General features: G+C 33.7%; 2 protein-coding genes across 2 annotated transcripts in view; both read right to left on the bottom strand.

Moving 5' to 3' along the window:
- LOC128988764 (agrin-like) overlaps window positions 1-23820 on the bottom strand; it is a 510056-nt gene that overhangs the window by 311107 nt on the left and 175129 nt on the right. The gene's annotated exons all lie outside the window — the stretch shown is intronic.
- On the bottom strand, window positions 16040-17051 carry LOC128988763 (venom allergen 5-like). The gene has a single exon (XM_054410380.1). The coding sequence runs from the start codon at window positions 16981-16983 to the stop codon at window positions 16093-16095; it is 891 nt and encodes a 296-aa protein (XP_054266355.1). The 5' UTR covers window positions 16984-17051; the 3' UTR covers window positions 16040-16092.

Below are 23820 nucleotides of genomic sequence, written 5' to 3'. Positions count from 1 at the left end.
TTGTATGGTAATGTTTCGATCTCTATGAACAAAATACATCTTCGAGGGTATTTGGTAAAATTGAGATGATCCTGAAAAACTATTTAGTTGAAGAGATAAAATTGAAACCTTTTCTCTTCTCGGAATAATATTTTATCTCGCTCCGGTCTCAAGAGCGCTTCGTAGAATGAAACGTAAATATCTGATAACCCGCTGTTGTTCCACCATCAAATTTATTTCCCCACCATTATGAAGATATACCATGTATATTGAAACGACGAGTTGCATTTATGAAAATACCTCATTGTGGGAGTTTTACTAATATAATATTTACACTTTATCAATTCATGGACGAATATTAAAAATTATTCTGGTAAATAGTAAAATCTCCAACAGAAAGTTCTTGTCTTAATTATGTCAAGGATCTCCTTAGTTAAACATATTACAGATTATCAACCGTTTTTTTAAGTTGTTAGCAGGAAATATTTTATTATTATAATGTTTATTTATTTACAAAATAACTGACATCATTTGCTTGAACATGGATAAAAACTGATACTAGTAGAATAAATAAACTGTGTTAAGTGGAATGCTAATATCTTTTCAAGGATTTAGTTATTTGTTATTACCACAAACGTTCAATTAATATGATATATCAAACCAATTCTGATCAGAATTAACTAGTATTCACTAAACCAATTAGTAAACACTAGTTTGTTTTGTTTTTCTATTAATCAGTAAACCGAAAGACTCTAATTTTATTTTCCATTACCATCGTATATGCTGGCATTTTTCGATCCATATATGCATGGTTTTTTAAAGATCGTAAGGATAACTCATATAAACTGTAATAGATTACAATGAATTTATTGTTACAATTGAACTAAAACATACGTATACGTATGTAAGATATCTGTAAATTTCAGCAAATGAGTGATTTGAATTGAGTTATAGTATTAGGAAAGAAAATGTTTTAAAATAATTCAACAAATACATTACAAATATATTTCAACAAATACAGAACAGAAAGTTAAATGATCAGAGAGGAGAGTAAGAGATGTGATAATAGAATTTAGCATCAGGTTTAAGTAGTACTAATGATAAGTGTTTAGTAAAAGATTTTACCTTGAAATATGTTCTTCTTCGTCTAAATCATGAGGTGTCTTGAGGTTTGAAATTTAGAGTTATTGAGAACAGTTAGAGTAAAAGGAGAGGAAAACTTTGTTAAATACTATAAGATAAAAAAAATAACTAAGAGCAAGTAATTGAGTACAACTGGTACAACATAGTTATTTTATTTCCAACGTGAGCACACTTTATACGAAAACAACCAAATCCAAAAACACATGTTAATATTTTATACCTAAAACATGTGCTGGAGCCAGACCAAAGGCAAAAACACATTTTATTCAATATAATACTTAACATATAGTTTTGCTGTTTAGTAAAGGAACGTAACAATGTGCTGTGCCCAGACAGAAATACTTGCGCAGTGTAATTGTAAACATAAACAACACGAGTGTATGCGGAGACAGACCGGCGAGGCTTATATTTCACCACCGTATCCTGCGTCTAGTCCTGAATGCCACCCTTATATGTATGCTAATTCTACCCTCCCTATATCTTACTTCAATGTCACTGCCTGTTTACATTATTTTCTTAGCCTCTTCGATTCTGTTCAAAATTAGATTTTCGTGCTGATATTGATTTGAGTATGACAGGTAAGTAATTTAACAAAATCAAAACCTTTTAATTATGATTAATTTCCTCGATGATACCCATAAGGTCACCGATTATATCCTGAGAAGTTTCTGTAGCATTTTGATGGTTTGAATCTGGAATTTGCTTTCTGTGGTCATTCGGCGTATAATAAACTGTCCTGGCAAAAATAAAAAAAACTTTCTTATTCATTAATAACGCTGTCATCTAGCTTATTTATATTTATACCAGCAGAGTGTGTTCTTCGTACTGGGTTGGCGTATAAGTATAAATTTCTTGTTGCAATTATACTCGTGCTTTGCGTTTGCAATGGGAGAAGACACGGTTTAAGCTAATATGGTTCTTTTAATTTACGGTATAGCACATCTACCATAGATATAGTGTTCTAGCACTGCACCTAAACAATAAAAAAAGTTTAGTTCTCATTGTGTATCAAAGCTTTTTGTTGCTGCTTGGTTCAAATTAGCTGTTGTCATAAATGCAAAAAAGATAACAGTGCTGTACCCTGTTGGTAAGCCTTATACCTTTTTAATGCTATTGAATATCATAGAACCAACTTGTGTAGTTGAAACAGCTGACAAAATTCTTTAATTCCTTTTAATGTGACTTTTTATGTCAATACTCATAAGTTTAACATTGGAAACTCCAGAGCCACTGGGGCAGAACCCGAAAGGATTTAAGAGATAAGAATACATCGATATGGTAATCAGAAATGTGAGCTATCATCATACCAAATTTCAACCCAATCCAACCAGTAGTTAATGCATGATTGAACTTCAAACAAATAAACAAATAAACAAACAAACAAGCTTTCACATTCATAACATTAGTATGATATTAATTCATTTTCGACATAAAAACTTGTCCTGGCTTCTAATCTAAACTGGTACATTGTTAAATAAGAATAACTAACTTTACATTCTTAGAAACTCTAGAAATATGCTACTGAAATGACAGGATGAAAAGGTTTTGTTGAATATACGTTAAATTAGTATATCATACAAAATATATAAAATCGGCCATAATCTGGGTGAATACCAATTGCATAACAAACTCCTCCTTTCTGTAATGTGTTTAGCCTGGCTTTTCGACATATTTTGAAACCAATAAGTTCTAAACTAATCATGTTATAGTATCTCCTCCAAATATCATTAAACTTATACTATGAATTTACTCATTACTTCAGCTGCCTTCTAAATATTCATAAACAAGGAATTAGTTTAATTGAATACATATATTCAGTAATATCTTTAATAAATATTATATTTGTCCATAAAAAATTGAAAAATATAAATGGTCGTTTTAACTTTAATGTTTTTATTTTTCACGGTGATTTTAATATGTTCTTCACTTTATTGTATGCAACACACACACACACACACACATATATATATATATATATATATATATATTTAAGTACCTAATAGTATATTTTATAACAAAAGTAGAAAGTGAGTCATTACATATTTTAGGCATGTTTGAAGTGCGAGATTTATCGAGCACTTTAAATGGTCGATAATATGTATAGACCCACTTTCACTCGTATTTTGAACGTTACTTTTCGCTAGACTACAAAGACAAATTATTTTCTTGAACATTACAAAACACATAACATTTTTCAGATTATAATTTCAATGTAAAGGTAATATTTACTCTGGTTGTACAGTTTTGGTTGTTGAAAGTTGAAGAAGTTGACAAAACAATAACAAATCTTTGTTTGTTTACGTCGGCAAAATGAAAAAAAAAAAAAATAGTTAAAATGACTTTTGCATAGTATATATTCTTTTGTAGTAGCATGTAGTAGTAAACAATGTATTGATGAATTTTCGCAGGTAGTAAACATGACTGTAACGAAAACAGGCCATTAAACAGTAGTGTACCGAAAAATCAATTACGATATGGTGTTAGGTTGAAGATAAAACATAAAGAGAGGTCTGTATGAAAAATCTACTAAAATAAAAGTGATTTGCCAAATAAACCTATTATTTCTTGAAATTAGGCTGAAAACGAAAGTAGAAACGTTTAAACTAATACAGCAGCGGAAGTGGCAGAGGAAGAAGAAGACAGAGAGGGAAATACTCACTTTGTATTCTGCAGCCGAAACTGCTGCTTGTCACCCCACTTTGAAATGGAAGTAGATTTTAACTTCAGCCGGAGACGTGGTTTTTAAACAGTAAGAAAACTTTCTTTGTGACCCTACTTATTATTTATTTGTTAGAAACATGTTTACTAAATGTGTTGACTCTCTTGGGAACGGATACACGCCTTTAGGTATACAGGCTCCTGAGTTACTCAGTTTCTTATCCTTTAAAATTTTTAAATTTAAACAAGTATATTAGACTGGTTCGCAAAACTGGGCATCAATGTTTACATTTTAACCTATACTGCATGGTACTATAGACCATACACAGAATAGACTTCCCATGTAATGTATACATTTGAAGCCACGAAAGCAGATGAAGTTCAGGTGTATTGGGTTAAATATTTATTAAAAACAATGCAGCATCAAAAAACAGCTGATTGATTTATCACTTAACACAGAATATTGTCATTTAGTTGGTAGACCATCTCAACAGTTTGCAACACATTTTTTGGCTTCAAATTTATACATACTTGGGAAGTCTATTCTGTGTATAATCAATGATGGTACCCATTCATAAGCTGAATGTGACACATATATATATTTATCAGATAATGTATTAATTTATTATATACTTTAAAAGGTGTAGTATGTTTATACCCAGGATAAGCCCTGGAGATTGAACTATTGATTAAAGAAACTGCGTTCGGTTGGAAAATTAGGTATGATAAATGTATCAACATTGGATGAAAGTAGCTTCGAAGGACTATCTTTATCTCTCTGTGGTTAACCTTATTGCAAAACACAGGCAATGGCGTACTAGTTCCTAATTGAACAACAGTGTTAGAGTAAAATTTGAAAAAAATTAAAAACTCTTTATATACCGAGGCAAAATACAACCATATGGGTCTTTAATACGCTTCCAACAAATACATAAACGAATTAAACTACAAAGAAATACCTAAATCTAATATACATCTTTATACTTGCACTGTGTTCCTGTAAATAAGGTACACTACCTGAGTTATTCAACAATAACAGTTTAACTAAATGAAATAAATAAATGTATAATTAGGAGACTAAAAACAGAAGCAAAGCCGAGGTCGTAAAATGAGCGGGTGTTGAAAAAAACACTTTTCGCCCGTAAATGAACAATATTTTTATCATATTGCGTGAATTTTCAACAAACTAAGCTAGAAAACGACAATACTAAATATTTTCATAACCTTTCAAAGCGCGACTTCCAGCTTGTTTTCAATTTTGCTTATGCAAACAAGCAGCTGTTTAGTAATGGGATCAATTATTTCGTCTATAACGATTGTGTTGGTGTTCAATATGTCAAAATATTATATTTTGTTAATATAAATACAGGGTGTCCTGGAACTATCTACCAATATTTTAGGGCATTGTTCCTGGGTAGTGAACATACCTAAATATCATATTTAAATTGTCCGGAAGTCCTTAGTTACTCACATAGCCGCCATTTTGTTTTTTAGTTATTAATTTTTTTTCCAAAGAGTGGTTAAACATAAGGAATTGAAACTTTGCACATACATTTATGACAACGAGAAAAAGCTACCAAAGAAATTATGACGATTTTTTAAATTCATATAACAAAATGGCGGCCAATTTAAATGTTGTTTCTTAAATAACTCGAAAACCGTTGATTTTACAAACATGTTACAAGTATAAATTGTTTAAGGCAGTTTCATTACAAATCGATTGACACCTTAATTCTTAAGATTGGATAATTATTAACTGAGATATGGTAGTTTTTGTTTTTTCCTTCCACCATAGTAGTTTTAGTTATACGTGACCGCTGGAGGTTAGTTGCAGCGCATGCTGATAGCGGTCACGTATCACTAAAACTACCATATATTAGTATAAATATATTTTGTCAATATGTTGTTCGATTTGTCAAAATATTGACAGCAATTCAAAAATGAATCTATATTACAATTTCAATATATGTGATTATTTACCATTGAAGCTTAAAACAGAGTTTTACTCGTTCAAAGTAATTGCCATAACATATATATGAATGATGGCGTTAATGGCCTCTGGGGGCCTAAAAACAAAAAAGTAAATCGACCCTGGGTAATGGTTTCCATATACCTAGGGAAGTTGACCATTTCCTGAATGGGAAATTTGCTAAAACAATTCCATAATGTAAATATTAATGTGTATATACACTTTCTAACACACTGGACTTATTTTTACAAGATGCATGGTGAGAACGCATGAACTAGCTCAGCTATTACAGCATAGCATGTTGAATATGCATTAAGAGCCGGTATATATAGCGGTATGTAAGTTCCTTGCGAACGCTTTTGCCACTTTATGGCCCAATCTGCTTCGAATGTATGAATATATGTATGAATAGTGTTTTGTCGTTTGTCGCGCAATAGCCAGGAATATGACCAGCTTATTCGAGTTATTTAGTTGCATGTCACAGTTATTTTCATTATAACCGATTGTTATGTGTCATACTAAAAAGCCAACCATTTATGGAACTTTTTGAAAAGAAAACTAGTTAGGTTTCCCGTTGATGAAAATTGCATTTAATTGATCTACATAGTACATAGTGATCATAGCCGGGTCATCATACAGTTTTACTGTAAGAACCTTTGATTTGCGTCAATCATATTATGTTATGATCTAATTTATATTTTTTTTATAACGAACCAAAAATATAACTAAAGATCGAATGCACAAATAAGCTGATGATGGTGGCCTTTTTATATGCAGTATATCAAATTAATATTATGATACCAAACTCATCTTGTCTTTGGCATCAAGAAATTTTATTTTTTCTTGTAAAACATTTTACAGTAGTATATTTTAGGGTTGTATAAGATACACAAAATGGAGCTAGAAGAGGATTATAAGATATTTATGTCTCGTTTCGTGAAAGTAGTGGGATTGTGAATGTTTCCAAGATAAAACCTAGCACTAAGATTTATTGTCCTTTTATCTAATTCTGTTAAAATATTAAGACACTATCACTGCTCTTGTCTCAACAGTCGTTTATTGCGTACCTAATTCATTGAGATATACAAATGGTGTTGAAGTTGCTGCACGAATGGTTCTTAATTAGTAATTAATGTTAATTAAGAATAATTTTAATAAATGGTAAAGTGTGGCTTTAACTTGGATATACAAATTGGAGCAGCTTTGTAATTAACCTAAATTTCACCATGGAATAAATTGTTGCATATTTTAGTTTGGTTTTTGATATTTTAAAGTAGGTAACTATATTTTACTTTTGTATTGGTTGATAAATATTTCTGATAAACAGAATTGAAGATCACTGTTACTATGTTCTTATTACATTTATTAGTATAAAATTCAATATCATAGTTGCAAAAACCTGCAATTATATGAAGAACTTCCGTGATTTAAAGGTTGACTAGTTAATTTTCTAATGAATAACTAATATTACAACATTAACCTAGACAAAAATATCCCAAATGTATTCATGTGTCTCTACTCTGAGTCAACAAATGATAGATCAGAGTGGTACAAACATTGTTTGACTATGTGTACCGATTATGCAAATGGCCCAACACTTCATACATCGATTATGTGTCAATGTATGAAATACTAACTCAATACATCATGTGTGGGTGATACACCACTGTTAAATCGAACCACAATACAATAATGTACAATGAGAGTATGTTACCATGATAGACGCTTTACCGATTATTTTAAAGACACATGTAAACTAACAGATGATTGATAAATAAATATTTAAAACTAATGCACCTGTTGCTCGAATTCGAGCAAAGTATTACGGGTGTCATTTCAAAACAAATAATAGTCATAATTTCCGATGACTCAAAAGAGTCAACTCAAAGATTATGTAATCAATCACTCCACTCCAGTTATCGACACTGAAAACGAACTCACTATGAAAACGAACGCTCTTGTGTGTATCATGTGTTTACTATGAACAGCTGTAATTAAAACAAATTATTCGTCTGTTTAAGTAAACAAAATCTTTTCATCATAAAAATACATTGGGATTTTGATGGCCTTTGGAGTAAAGCCCGAGGACTTTTACAACAGGAATTGGTGAATCTACACAAAAAATACTTAATTTTGACACATCGTTTATAAAAATCCGTCCATTGTTAACGGAGAAGTAGTGTTTCGTAGAAATCGCCTTCACGTATCTATATATATAAAAGGCAAAGCCCTCACTGACTGACTGACTCACTCATCACTAATTCTCCAACTTCCCACTTACCTAGGAGGCTGAAATTTGGTACACTGATTCTTTAGGCATTAAATAGGAAAACTGAGTGGTTTTTATTCTGATCGGACTCTCGGGCTCCGCCCCAGTGGCTCTGGAGTTTCCCATGTTAACCTAATGAGTACTCATATTTAAATGGAATTAATGAATCATAACAGCTGTTTCAATTAAACAAGTTGGTTCTGTTCTGTGATGTTCAATAGCATTAAAGTTACTAGAATTACCAACAGAGTGCAGCACTATTATTTTTTTAAATTTATGACAACAGCTAATTTGCAACCAAAAGGTGAGTGAGCGCAGCGAACGAACTTCAACCCGGAGGCGAGTTAGCGTAGCGAACGAGCTAACCTGAAGGCAAGTGAGCGCAGCGAACGAGCTCCAACCGTAAAGGTGTATATATATAAAAGGCAAAGCCCTCACTGACTGACTGACTCACTCATCACTAATTCTCCAACTTCCCACTTACCTAGGAGGCTGAAATTTGGTACACTGATTCTTTAGGCATTAAATAGGAAAACTGAGTGGTTTTTATTCTGATCGGACTCTCGGGCTCCGCCCCAGTGGCTCTGGAGTTTCCCATGTTAACCTAATGAGTACTCATATTTAAATGGAATTAATGAATCATAACAGCTGTTTCAATTAAACAAGTTGGTTCTGTTCTGTGATGTTCAATAGCATTAAAGTTACTAGAATTACCAACAGAGTGCAGCACTATTATTTTTTTAAATTTATGACAACAGCTAATTTGCAACCAAAAGGTGAGTGAGCGCAGCGAACGAACTTCAACCCGGAGGCGAGTTAGCGTAGCGAACGAGCTAACCTGAAGGCAAGTGAGCGCAGCGAACGAGCTCCAACCGTAAAGGTGTATATATATAAAAGGCAAAGCCCTCACTGACTGACTGACTCACTCATCACTAATTCTCCAACTTCCCACTTACCTAGGAGGCTGAAATTTGGTACACTGATTCTTTAGGCATTAAATAGGAAAACTGAGTGGTTTTTATTCTGATCGGACTCTCGGGCTCCGCCCCAGTGGCTCTGGAGTTTCCCATGTTAACCTAATGAGTACTCATATTTAAATGGAATTAATGAATCATAACAGCTGTTTCAATTAAACAAGTTGGTTCTGTTCTGTGATGTTCAATAGCATTAAAGTTACTAGAATTTAATGCTGGGTATAAAAAAATTAACAAAAAACATAAACAGCAAGACCTTAAAAAAAGAGTCACTCTAAAATAATTTGTATGACTGATTATAGAAATATAAAAATATCATGATGTAAAAAAATATAAAAGCAATCTACAATATTTAAATTTTCATTCATTCTCATACTGCTTTGGTTATCTCTTATGTATAGTAGGCGGGTGCACTCTATGAGCACGTAGATGTCAACCACACACTGTAAAGTGAGCTTTTGACCTAATGTAGCTCAATTCCTCTCTTGACGCCAACCATCGCTACTCTTATTCTAGCATTGTTAAATTGTTTCTTTGATGTGTTCTGTTTTAGGCGTATTTAAATTAGGGGCCCTAACCCAAGTCTCCGGTTGGGAACATAAGAGGGTAAGCAAGTGGATCTAACGACAGATCTATAATGGATACGCGTTTAACATTATTAGTGTTGGAAAAAACTATACGATTTATTTGGCCAGGTGGTGCTTTGATTTCAGCTTTAAAAATTGCTGCGAAATCTTCACAGGTAGCACCATTGTAGCGAGGGAAGACACTTATGTTATTATGTACATAAGAATCTCACTTGACTCCTCGGAGCTCTCTTCCCTACATAATGTCTGCCACAGTCTTCAAAGATTTGCAAATGGGTTGGCATTGTGACCCTATTTCCCGCATATTTTTATTACACTTTTGTTAATTGTACTTGGTTCTCCTTTGGGTTCTAGTGACATTGCCGTGCTTACTTATATATCTGTGCGTATTTAGGATCATCACCTTCTTGAGGAATTAGAGGACTCACTCGGTGGTAAAATTTGTCACGGATCTTGAAATTGCAGATCCCCTGTGGAACTTTCTCATCTTAATGAGCTTTGGAGCTGACCATGGTAAAGGCAGAACTGAATTGACGAACTTTATCAAAAACATTTTTGGATATAAGTCTCACAGTCCTATTTTCAGATTGGGAGTTTCCAATAAGAACCCGAAGTTTATTGTGTTGATTTGCACAAATGAGGTAAACGAACCTTTCATTTATGGCAACAAAGAGTACAAACTTAACTGTCTCGGCCAGTCTTCTCTTGCTTAAAAATATGTAAGCCACTACAATGTAAATATTTAACATTCATTTGTCCGAGATTGGACTATCACAACGGTGGTACTACCACTATGTACCCATCAAATGTTAAATTGAGAGGTTGATGCAAGCGGTCATGTTCGCGTTCCCTCCAGCCCTTCACAGTTCTTCGTCGTACTGGCGGCATTTGATTTTACATTGAAATGAAATAAGAAAGTTAACCAAACAACAGAAAACACTATGAAGTAATTGGAATTTTGATACAGATTGTAAATTACATGATAATATGGTAATGTAATGGATAACTGCCCAGTGAATAATCACTTTTAAACATTCACTTCATCACATCGAACTGTAACTACACGATAATCAGGAAAATACGATGTAAGGTAAATCAATTTAACCGTAGACAAAAAGAATTAAATACTTATTAAATATTTATTCTTAAACACTTTGTTGTCTAGTATTGATAGGGAACTCTTTATTATGAACCAGACTTAGTTAACAGATTGAAACAAAATAATAAATTCCAGCTTTGCTCTGGAAGTTTTAAGTCCTGCAGTCTGTGGTTAACCTTAAAAACTATTTCAAACTACGTCCATATGTTATTTGTAAACAAAGGGAAATGAGTTTGATCAAATGTCAGCAGATAGCGCCACCTTCCAAACTTTAGCCCTTAAGTGTAGGCCTACTTAAGTGGTGCCCTTTCTAAATATTCTGGGACGTATTTGCACCAGCGAGCACATAATAATAATAATAATAGAGAGGACACGGCGTTTAACCAAATGCACTGAAAGTGTGGCCAAATCCGCCATCTTGGTCCGTCATACAGCCTGAATCCAAGACCCGCGAGCTCAGTTCGCATTAAAAACCCCGCGACAAATACACGATCATAAACAACATTAATAGTTGACAAAAAATTCTGAAATTTTGCACACTTGTAGATATGATACTGAGGAAAACGATGGTGTTAATATAAAATTATTAGTTATGATAGTAATTGAGTTTTAAATATGTTTAATACTTATGTAGTTTAATTTTTCAGATTCAGACATGAAAAAGTTGTATTGCGAGGAAATTTTTTATTTTTTGGTCAGAGAAATTTCGTCAGCGGGAAAGTTGTGGATAAATAACCAAATTTAACTATCCGATTCACCAAAAATTTTTATCATGTTCGGTTTTCTCAAAAATCAGGTACAAAAGGGATCCATTGCCGCTGCTCCGCGCCACGCCCAGCGCGCCGCCGGGCCGTCGTCTATACATTAATTAGCGTGCAGTGTTTTAATGTTTTATACTGTTGTACTGTAATATTGTATATATTAAAGAAATTTTCAAAAATATTGTCTATGTAGAATTTTCAACCGTTTAGCACAACTTTTTAAGGACTAATTAGCTTTCAAGATAAACTAAAGATAATTCTGTAAGTTAAATTAAACATCCCAAATATATTTGTAAAATTACACTCAATTTATTGTCCCAGGAAATTACAGTTTTATTGAGATGTTGCCTGAATTTATTTTTGTGAAGACTGCCGTAACTTATTTTACAGTAATAGCGAACTCTAACATTGAAATATTTTTGAGCAATAATTTTAATTAGGTACTAAACAAAAATGATTTTTGTAAATATTGTTTCATATTCTGAGAAATATGTACTATTTGGAAACAAATTTACTCCTACACATTGTCCAAGTACTTTGTTCGTCAAGTCCTCAATTACATTGTTCTCTACACTAATATCATTAACTTTTATATCTACACTATTCTCATCACGCATTGCAGACGATAGCGCGCTGCACACGCCGGGACTACTGTCGGGGAAATAAATATGTGCTTGAGTTTGAGCCTAAATATCTCTTGAGATTAATTATCCGATTTTGTTGAGACAAAAATTAAATAGAAACTGGTTTAAATACATTTTACGTGGTAACAATTTAAAAAAAAATCCGTTTACCAGAAAAAAATTTATAGTTGAAAGATTCTAAAAAGTACCCGTTTTTAAGAAACTCTGCACTAACACTGAAGTTTAAAACTTAATTGTAAACAAACCACTAAGCCAATCTTTCTGAAATTTGTATGGCTTATTGGTAGATTTATTGTTAACAGTTCAATGCATTTAAAAAATTTTACTCACGATAGTTTTTATGCTGATGTTTATTTTTAAAACGTATGCTAACATCGTTAATAAGACGCTAAAAATTTCGTTAAAAATACCATCGTGTTTGTCGTGACACAAGAAATAACACCAATATGACAAATTTATAATGCGAACAAAAGTGTTTTTTAAACATATATATATTTGTAAGAAAAATTTCTCCCGCAACTGGCAGGCCGATTGGCTCAGTGGTTTGTTTACAATTAAATTTTAAACTTCAGTTTTAGTGCAGAGTTTCTTAAAACCCGGTACTTTTTAGGATCTTTCAACAATATAAATTTTTCTGGTAAACGGATTTTTTTTATTGCTACCACGTAAAATGTATTTAAACCAGCATATATTTAATTTTTGTTTCAACAAAATTGGATTATTCATCTCTGAGATATTTAGGCTCAAACTCGAGCACACATATTTATTTCCCCGACAGGTAGGCTAGCACCGCCATCTTTGTCCGTTTCGCCGGCTAGTAAGACTGCCACGCTCCTGCGCTCCGAGTAGCGGTTCTATTTTGTTATGTGTTCGCTGATTTGCACATCTACGCGAAAATATCTTTAATTCGATACCTCAAACTTTAAAATCCGTCAAACCGTTATCGAGTTATGACTGTGAAAAGAAAACTGCTTGCGTATTAATATATACTAGTGGTCGTCCTGTGGTCGAAACTCGACCAAAGATAATGTAGAGACTTCTCTATTTTCTCCCCACACTGTAAATAAAACATGTGATTGGAATTTCTTCCATTTGTTTTGATTTTCTGTTTACATTTTGTTGTTATTTCGTCACCATCATGGCAACCCATATGGTCCATGTTAATTTTTTTGAAGTTTTCAAATTATTTTTTTGTTCTTATTTGTTAGCCTATTTTAATTTTTAAAAGCATTCTGCACATCTACAGGAAAATATCTTTCCAACAGTATGCGTAGATTTTCCCTGCGATGCACACGAGCTGAGAAAAAAGGTTTTAAAGAAACATGCTTGCCTATTAATATATAGATAGATAGATAGATATATAGATAGATTTAATAGTGATTTATTTTAGATACACGTAAAATCAATTTTTAAACTATCAATTAGATTAATATTTTAGTTTGTAAATATTTTACTTGGTCTTTTAAAAGTTTGATTACTTCCAAATTACAAAAGATCTAGATGCTGACCATTTTCTTTACAAGGCCAAGTTATTGCTAGAAATATGTTTCTTCTAGCAAACAAGGATTATTTGATTTAATATCAATAATTTGGCCAGCCAACTATTATTTTGACGGGTCATTAAAGATGGATTAAATTTGGGAGAGTTAGCCTATATCATTTATAATTTATAATATTAATGGTTTAAAGATGCATGGTACAGTCCTTATTTTCAAATTATAAAACTAATTCAAATAATTTGTTGCTAATTGCCTACAACCTTTCGAGATTTAGTTATTAGTAGTTAACTCTGGTCCTCCTAAAGTTAACCAGAGTTAAAAGATTTTATTTGGGCAATATTTTGGCGAAAGTCAGTACAGAGTACTTAATTAATAAGCTATTTAAAAAATAACCTTTTAAAACAATAAACTTTTATGATTATTACGTGTGAATTTGTTTAGGGTCTATTTGAGAGAAAACTTATCGAATGCAGACATTTGTAGGCAGCTTTGTCGAGCAATCTTGTTAACGAAACTCTCTCACATATTGTTTCTGTAACTTAGCAAACGCGTGGAATACAAAAAGGTGGTTTTGTTGAAATAAAACATAATCAAAGTAAATTAAACATACGGTTCTGCCAAATTATTTCCTGACCAAGTTTTCAATGTTGATTCCGTAACAATTAAAAACTTTCATAACCATAACACCAAACACCAAACAGTCCTCCCCTTTGAAATTGGCGTGTCGGGTTTGTACTAGATTCAAAGTGTGGTATTGTTAAGATACTGATTTAAATTTTTTAGTGCTTTACTGATTTAACTGTCGTTTCAAGACACAAAATAGTCAACAACAATTCAGTCGAGGATGAAAACCGTTTATAAAATGTAATTTAGGAAGATTATAATATCTTTAAATAGGTAAGGAACTAAGATATTTCTACAAACGCGTTGCACAATAAACAATAAAGTAATTATACCGAAAACTAACGTTGCATTTGGAAATAACTTCGACTGTTTTGACCAGTTACTTTAAAGCTGCAAATTAATTTCATGTTGTTAGCCTCCGGATCAATGGAATTAATTAATAATGGTTTAAATACCTTTGTAGTCCAAGTATAGGCTACTGCAGTTTCGTTACCGATTGGGCAGCCTGATTAAGTTCCCATCGGGAACGAAACTGCAGTAGCCTATACTTAGACTACAACGGATCACTTGACAGTATAAGGTATTTAAATTGAAAATTAATGACTTAGTTTTATACTTACGCAACCCATAACTAGTTGCTATGCCCGTGCAAACCGTGTTTCGCTACGATAAGAGAACGCAGAGAAGTTAATATAGTGATTCTTCACTGCTTCGTCCAAAGAAAATTCCTGGTTAAGTAAGCGCACATTCTTTATGTAAATTAATTATCTAATTATCTATGTCCATTTCAGAAGGAAAAATACTCAGCAATTGAGTCTCCAACCTAAAGGTGAGTGAGCGTAGCGAACGAACTTCATACAGGACGTGATTGAGCCATGCGAACGAGATCGTCTTGAAAATTAAGAAGTTAAACGGGGCAAAGCCCGTGGGTTACAGCTAGTTTTAATAAATACTAGTGTACATGTTGCTCGAAATCGAGCAATCGCAAAGAAGATCTGGGATAGAACGGTAGAATCAAAAGGTTAACTCAAGGAAAAGTATACAAACAAACTAAAACAAAAACAAATCTAAAGCTGATGTATCTTCAATATTTTTTATGTGATTACAACAGTCCCATTTTATAATTGGTATTTTTGGCGTAGTTGTAAGACCTTTCATTCAAGTATGTGGTTAATAGGAGTGTGGCTTATGGTTTTCTAAAATGTTTAGATCCTTGTTAGCTAAAACATTTTTAAGTAAGTGAAGTAATAAATAACAAGGACTGGTACTGAGTGTCCAAGGATTGACTAAATAAAATAACATTCAAACAAATGGTTAAAACATAAACCCTCCGCAATCAATGTATCTCAAAATTGGTTTATTTATACATTCGCCATCTGACTATGGAGGTTGAGGCAGAATACGAGATGGTTCATGCAATATTAATATCTGGTGTAAACAGATTGTTGCATCGTGCAAAACTGAGACAATCCCCAGCACAGCTGTGACCACGACTTTACATGAAAATCTGAATTTGTCGTATGAAAAATCCAAAACAAATTTAGTTCCTACCTCATCCAAGCTATAATCTGTTCCCTTAATTAACTGTCGAAATAGACTAATTCATTAAAGTCTAAAATGTGAATGAATAAATTAATCCTCCAACATATGGATATCTTGGATCTTTGACCCAAAAATCGTCATCCCTAGACTTATTTTACGACTGAAGACCGACAAAGGTACGAATAATATGCTATGATATATACGTAATAACAGACTACATCAGAAAGTGAATTCGATGTAAAGTGAACCATGTAATGTAGGATATTGATCTAAATCTGTAACTAAAAAACCTTAAATTTAAGTTTTATTTACTACAAATTATTTTTGAAAAGTTGTATAGTAAATTAGACATAGTAGTAAATTGATACCAAAACTATTACTCCAAGAAAAACGTTTTGTAACGAGTCGCTTCTTAAAATAGAAGATGAACTTTTCCTTTTTGGAATCCTTTTTTCATCCGATTCCCCAGTACAAAGTCCAGGATACATTTTACTACAGTGAGTCCCTTTTGGACACTTGCTGCAGGGTTTACCAACTTTATAAACAGGCATGCCAAGCCAGTTCCCAGAAGCTGCATAGTTGCACTTCATACATACCGGCTGGTAAAACTCCATAGTTTTGTCCTCTTCTATGTACCCACAGCCTATTCGATCAGTGTCTGCCCACACGACTTGGGTATAATGTCCAGTTTCGTGGCTGAACGTGAATTTGTCGACGGATTTTGAATCGAACAAAGACACCTCGTCGTACCACAACTGCACCATTCTGTAGAAGAGATCAGTTCTGTTTGTTCCATCTCTTAGTGGAAGATTGTCGTTCACGCTATTCTGACCTACTTCAGTTCCGTCCTTTAAGTTTCTACACTTATCGTGGGCCAAACCATCTCGTTCACAAGAATTAGCGAATGCCTGAGCAATTTCTGCTAACTCGGAGTCCCATTTGAGTTTCATCATATTAGCAGCGCCTGGTTGCCCTGGCTGTTTACCCTGGGCGACCTTTTGTCGCAATTCGTTGTGGGCGTGTAGAATAGCTTGCACGTATTCATCTTTTAATCCTCCTCTCGCTTCTTCTGACGAACATTTCGGTGCACTTCTGTCCAAGGTTTTGGGATATATACAAATTGAATGTGGGGAACCGTCTTTACACGAAGGATATTCACAGGTACTTGCAACTATGTGATTTGTAAGAACTTTTACGATCATAAACACTATAACTTTATCACAATATGTTTTCATTTTTAAGAATAGTAATGTTCTAATTAATTTTGAAACACGTTATCGATTTGTTTTAATGCAACTGTTAATTGAGCAATTCATTATTGTTCTTTATTTACAAATATTACAAACATCACAGCTGGAATTAGTCATTAGCTGTAGTATTAATTTATTAAAACAAATCAGATGATTTGAGCCGTTGAATATACTGTGCTAGAAGGCAAAATACATTCAATCGTCGGCATTTGACAAATTATATCGTCGTCGGACCTGTGAAAATATTAAACAGTGTAAAAGATGCGTTGAAGTATTCCAACTTCGAGAAAATGTCAAGTTCACAATACTCGGTTACAACATTTTATTTCACTAGTTTAATAAGGTAATCACCTTTTATCATGACATAAATTTAGATTGAACACTGAATTTCTAGACACAAAAGCCACACGTCTTTTGGAAAATTCTTACAAAAAAGACTAAGGCCTGCGACAGGAAAAGTCAATAGCAATAGTTCTGTTCAGCTGTTAAGATTCTTTAATTCCATTTAAATATGAGGACTCATACGGTTAACATGGGGAAACTCCAGAGCACGATTACTAGAAAAATACCGGTATGGATCATAAACATAAACAAATGACGTTTTTGGCCCGAAAATAAACATAATTTAACATTGCTTAAATATAACTGCCAAAACATATGTTCAATGCTATTAGTATAGGATTCGGGCCAACAACGTCATTTTGTATATGTTTATGATCCATACCGGTATTTTTCTAGTAATCGTGCTCCAGAGCCACTGGGCCCATCACGAAAACCATCCTTGAATAATGCTTAATAATGCCAGAAAGTTTCATTACAATCTGTCGAGCAGTTTCGGAGTCCATAAAGGACAAACAAACAAACAAACATACATTGAATTTTATATATATACATGATAACGATTTAAGTCGTACAGTAAAGGATGTTTTAAACGATCATTTCCTGAGAGCAAGGAGTTATTAAGCTTATCGAAAATTCAAAGGGAAAGGATGAAGATCATATGTATTTACGTAATGTTTGTGTAGTTGAGTATTGACTGTGTATGGACGTAGTCAAAACAGCTGTTTATACAGGGCCATTTATATGAAGTATATTTATGTCAAATATTAAGTTACTTCCTGCATCTTCACTTTGTGACCACCCTAAGATCAGCTGTTTCATTAATCAGAACTCCCACTACTAATTATTAATAGTTAAAAATGCTTTTTTATAATACAGACTAGCTGTACCCGCGGACTTTGCAACGTTTAACTTTATATGTGAGCTCGTTCGCATTGCTCAATCACGTCCTGGTTGAAGTTCGTTCGCTACGCTCAATCACCTTTAGGTTGGAGCTCATTCGCTGCGCTCACACGTCCTGGTTGAAGTTCGTTCGCTACGCTCACTTACCTTTACCGTAGGAGCTGTTTCGCTGCGCTCACTTACCTTCAGGTTAGCTCGTTCGCTACGCTAACTCGCCTCCGGATTGAAGTTTGTTCGCTTCGCTCACTCACTTTTGGTTTAAAATTAGCTGTGGTAAAATATTAAAAAAATTATAGTGCTGCACTCTGTTTGTAATCCTTGTAACTTTAAAGCTATTTAACATCATAGAACAGAACCAACTTGTTTAATTGAAACAGCTGTTAAGATTCATTAATTCCATTTAAATATGAGTACTCATTAGGTTAACATGGGAAACTCCAGAGCCACTGGGGCGGAGCCCGAGAGTCCGATCAGAATAAAAACCACTTAGTTTTCCTATTTAATGCCTAAAGAATCAGTGTACCAAATTTCAGCCTTCTTGGTAAGTGGGAAGTGGGAGAATTAGTGATGAGTGAGTCAGTCAGTCAGTCAGTGAGGGCTTTGCCTTTTATATATATATAGACTAGCTGTACCCGCGGGCTTTGCCCCGTTTAACTTCTTAATTTTCAAGATGAGCTCGTTCGCATGGCTCAATCACGTCCTGGTTGAAGTTCGTTTGCTACGCTCACTCACCTTTAGGTTGGAGCTTGTTCGCTGCGCTCACTTGCCTTCAGGTTGGCTCGTTCGCTACGCTAACCCGCCTCCAGGTTGAAGTTCGTTCGCTACGATCACTCACCTTTTGGTTGCAAATTAGATGTGTCATAAATTTAAAAAAATAATAGTGCTGCACCCTGTTGGTAATCCTTGTAACTTTAATGCTATTGAACATCATAGAACAGAACCAATTTGTTTAATTGTACAGCTGTTAAGATTCTTTAATTCCATTTAAATATGAGTACTCATAAGGTTAACATAGGAAACTCCAGAGCCACCGGGGCAGAGCCCGAAAGCCCGATCAGAATAAAAACTACTTAGTTTTCCTATTTAATGTCGAAAGAATCGGTGCACCGAATATCAGCCTCCTAGGTAAATGGGAAGTGGCAGAATTAGTGATGAGTGAGTGAGTCAGTGAGTCAGTGAGGGCTTTGCCTTTTATATATATAGATTAAACAAGGTTTTTTTAATATTCAGCGTAATAACTCACATACCTAGCATTATAGATACCACAATAGGTCTAACTAAGTTAAGTAGGTAAATAAGTTTCAAATCACTATTACAGCACATCATCTAAAATAATGCAGCAGATCTGTCAACATAAACCAAAAATACTTAGGAGGGTAAAGGTAAATCGGAAATAAACAACTTAAATAAGAAAATTGACAAACCTCTAAGGCATGATTGTTAACACTATGTAATGTCAAAACATACAAGACTTGAATTACTTTTTCAAAACAGCATTGGTCATGCTGCAAATTTTATTTAAGACTCAAATTTATTTAATAAACAGGAGAACGTTTTGTGAAATATCTCTTTGATCACCACTTTAACAATATTGTTATTGACAAAACAAATTTAGTTCTTACCTCATCCAAGCTATAACCCTTAATTAACTGTCGAAATAGACTATTTGATTAAAGTCTAAAATGTGAATGGATAAATTGATCCTCCTACAGATACTGCCAGGAATTCACTGGCACAAGCAACAACCAAAAAAATTTAAGACAAGCAACACTGTACAGTCAACTGATTGTAAGCCGCAGCATGTTTTTATCAAATAAACGTTATACCGAACTAAGAGATTAAATGGAATTGTACTCTATGATTTGCTTATTCACAAATGCTTTATTTTATTCAATAATTGGCTAAAGCTGGTCAATGTAAATAGTACGTTTATCTTGATACGTAAGAGTTGAGTCAATGAAATTACTGAAGCTCGAATACTTAGAATTTACCGGATGGTTAAATCTGAATACTAGAAAAATGCTTTAAATAAAGCATAAATAAGATAATGAACCAAGTATTTCTAGTACTTTCTAAGATCTTGCAAATGTGTGTTAGATTTGAGGTTAGAGTCAATATGATTCCATGTCTTATTATTTATCTTTGTTTGTAAAAGTTATGATAAGTAGCTTGTGGCAACGATTCATGTATATTTTAAGATATCTAGACGTTAAATGTTAATATGGATCTTATAATGGGTCTTTGACTAAAAAATAATCATCCCTAGACTTATTTTACGACTGAAGACGGACAAAGGTATGAATAGCCAACTATGCTATGATAGTTTATCCTACGTAATAATAGAAACAGCAGAAAGTGAATTCAATGATGTAGTGTAGGATATTGATATACATCTGTAACAAACAATAAGTTAAGTTAAGTTTTATTTACTACAAATTGTTTTTAAAAAGTTGTAGTAAATCACACATAGTAGTAAATTGATACCAAAACTATCACTTCAAGACCAGCGTTTTGTAACGAGTGGCTTCTTAAAATAGAAGATGAACTTTTTTCATCCAATTCCCCAGTACAAAGTCCAGGATACTTTTCACTGCAGTGAGTCCCTGTTGGACACTTGCTGCAGGGTTCACCAACTTTATAAACAGGCATGCCAACCCAGTTCCCAGAAACTGCATAGTTGCACTTCATACGTACCGGCTGGTAAAACTCATAAACATAGGTAAAAAACATAGTTTTGTCCTGTTCTATGTACCCACAGCCTATTCGATCAGTGTCTGCCCAAACGACTTGGGTATAATGTCCAGTTTCGTTGCTGAACGTGTATTTGTCGACGAATCTTGAATCAAACAATGACACCTCGTCGTACCACAACTGCACCATTCTGTAGAAGAGATCAGTTCTGTTTGCTCCATCTCTTAGAACAAAAGTGTCGTTCCCGCTATTCTGACCTACTTCAGTTCCGTCCTTTAAGTTTCTACACTTATCGTGGGCCAAACCATCTCGTTCACAAGCGTTAGCGAATGCCTGAGCAATTTCTGCCAACTCGGAGTCCCATTTGAGTTTCATCATATTAGCAGCGCCTGGTTGCCCTGGCTGTTTACCCTGGGCGACCTTTTGTCGCAACTCGTTGTGAGCGTGTAGAATAGCTTGCACGTATTCATCTTTTAATCCTCCTCTCGCTTCTTCTGACGAACATTTCGGCGCACTTCTGTCCAAGGTTTTGGGATATATACAAATTGTATGTGGAGAACCGTCTTTACACGAAGGGTATTCACAGGTACTTGCAACTATGTGATTTGTAAGAACTTTTACGAACATAAACACTATAACTTTATCACAGTATGTTTTCATTTTTAAGAATAGTAGTGTTCTAATTAAATTTGAAACACGTTATCGATTTGTTTTAATGCAACTGTTAATTGAGGAATTATCGTTCTTTATTTACAAATATTATAAACATCACAGCTGGAATTAGTCATTAGCAGTAGTATTAATTTATTAAAACAAATCAGATGATTTGAGCCGTTGAATATACTGTGCTAGAAGGCAAAATACATTCAATCGTTGGCATTTGACAAATTATATTGTCGTTAGACCTGTGAAAATATTGAACAGTGTAAAAGATGCGTTGAAGTATTCCAACTTCGAGAAAAAGTCAAGTTCACAATACAACTCGGCTAAATTTTATTTCACTAGTTTAATAAGGTAATCATTTGCCGATGACCAATATTGAGAATCATTATACCTTTTATCACGACATAAATTTAGATTGAACCCTGAATTTCTAGACACAAAAGCCACACGTCTTTTGGAAAATTCTTACAAAAAAGACTAAGGGCTGCAACAGGAAAAGTCAATGGCAATAGTTCTATTCCTGAGACAGGCATGCAAGTTATATGTGTTACTGAGAAGATATTTGGTCTGGATAGCGTTCACAATCCCACCACTTCCTTAAAATGAACCAGAACTTGTGAAATAAATTAGTGTAGATGAGATTAAAAATTATATCATAATTATTGATTCAAACTGTCTCTTGAGAAATACTGAGTGTGCAACCTTAAAAGATTTGATACACACATAGTCTTTGTGAGTAAGTTATATGCGAGTAAATTATTTGCTTTTATTTTGACTGCTGCTTCATATTTCAGCTGGAAAAGCAGCTGTGCTGGGGATGGTCTCAGTTTTGCACGATGCAACAATCTGTTTACACCAGATATTAATATTGCATGAACCATCTCGTATTCTGCCTCAACCTCCATAGTCAGATGGCGAATGTATAAATAAACCAATCTGGAATAGCCTATACATGGATTGCGGAGTGATTGTATTGTAATTGGTAAAACTAAGAGAGTAACAGTTATAAGTATTAACGTATTAAATGTTGACGTATTAACGTCAACAATTACATTGAGGAAATACTTACTGGCCTATTTCAAAAAGTCTTCAATTGCTCAAGTATGTTATATCTTTGACTATTCATACAACTTCAGTATCCAATAGTCAATGGTTACATATTCGTCATTTTCTGAATGCGATCGCTTCGACTTATAGGGTTTTAATTCTTTTAGGGGCAGGTCATTTTTTTATGTGTGGTTATAACCTGAGTAATAACTACTTTTTTAAATTAGAGTTTGTAAATAATAAAAAAAATCAGTTAAACAAACGACAAATCTCCCACTCTACAATCGCTACCCCCCTTAAAACTGTATTAAGGATTATAACCACATAAGATAATCTGTTTATCGTTATATACATGCCATAACAATGTATGGCCAGCTCTGATTATAGTTTAGAAAGATATCTACTGTTGCGTAATGTAACTATTTATGAACAGTACGAAATGATTAATGTTGTCGTCGCTAAAGCGGGGCATTAACAAATAGGCCTTATCATAAATAGTTTAACTAGTTGTAACATCCAACGATCTGATAGACATAATCTGCTTATGCAGTAGATATTACATTAGTAAAACATGATAACACCCACAACCTCCTCAAACTACAAGTGTCATCTTAGAACACTGTATATGGTAATGAGGTCCTTAGTGTGCTCTACAGTTGTACCTACCTACAGGGCTCATCCCTATCTACCTGCAAACTTACTTGTGTAGTACAAATGTACAATGCAAATGTACAAATGTAGCATTCATTATGATATACATTTAAAGTACTTATTTAAAAATTAATGTGTTGTATCGAAGAAATATATGCAGGTTCAAAAAAGGAACCACAATTATGGTTGTTCAAAGATAATTGGGAGTGCAATTTTATACATTTCCTTGTAATTTGATCGACTAATTATTCATTTCAAATTTTGTTATGTTGAAAAATAGGAAGGTGGTGACATAGGTCTAGAATATTATGCTTCATTAACACAAAAATTATTGTTTAATGAGTGACCTACCAACAAGCTTACAAAGTTAAAGGATTTCAACGAGCCCCTGACTTAAATTGCAGTCTGTTTCATTGTGTGTTTCTTTTATTTAGCAACTAGCTGGCCCGACAGACGTCGTCCTGTCCTAATGTGGTTTTATGTCAAATGCTCGTTCATTTTCAAAATGAGCTCGTTCTCATGGCTCAA

The sequence above is a fragment of the Macrosteles quadrilineatus genome, unplaced genomic scaffold, assembly GCF_028750875.1.
Source record: "Macrosteles quadrilineatus isolate MER2022 unplaced genomic scaffold, UCM_ALF_1.0 Scaffold_3__2_contigs__length_128488019, whole genome shotgun sequence".
NCBI classification, from domain to species: Eukaryota; Metazoa; Arthropoda; class Insecta; order Hemiptera; family Cicadellidae; genus Macrosteles; species Macrosteles quadrilineatus.
This window is presented reverse-complemented; position numbering and strand designations above follow the sequence as displayed.

Coding starts and splice junctions, on each gene's coding strand:
- LOC128988763 (XM_054410380.1), bottom strand. CDS start 16,983: ATGAAAACATATTGTGATAAAGTTATAGTGTTTATGATCGTAAAAGTT.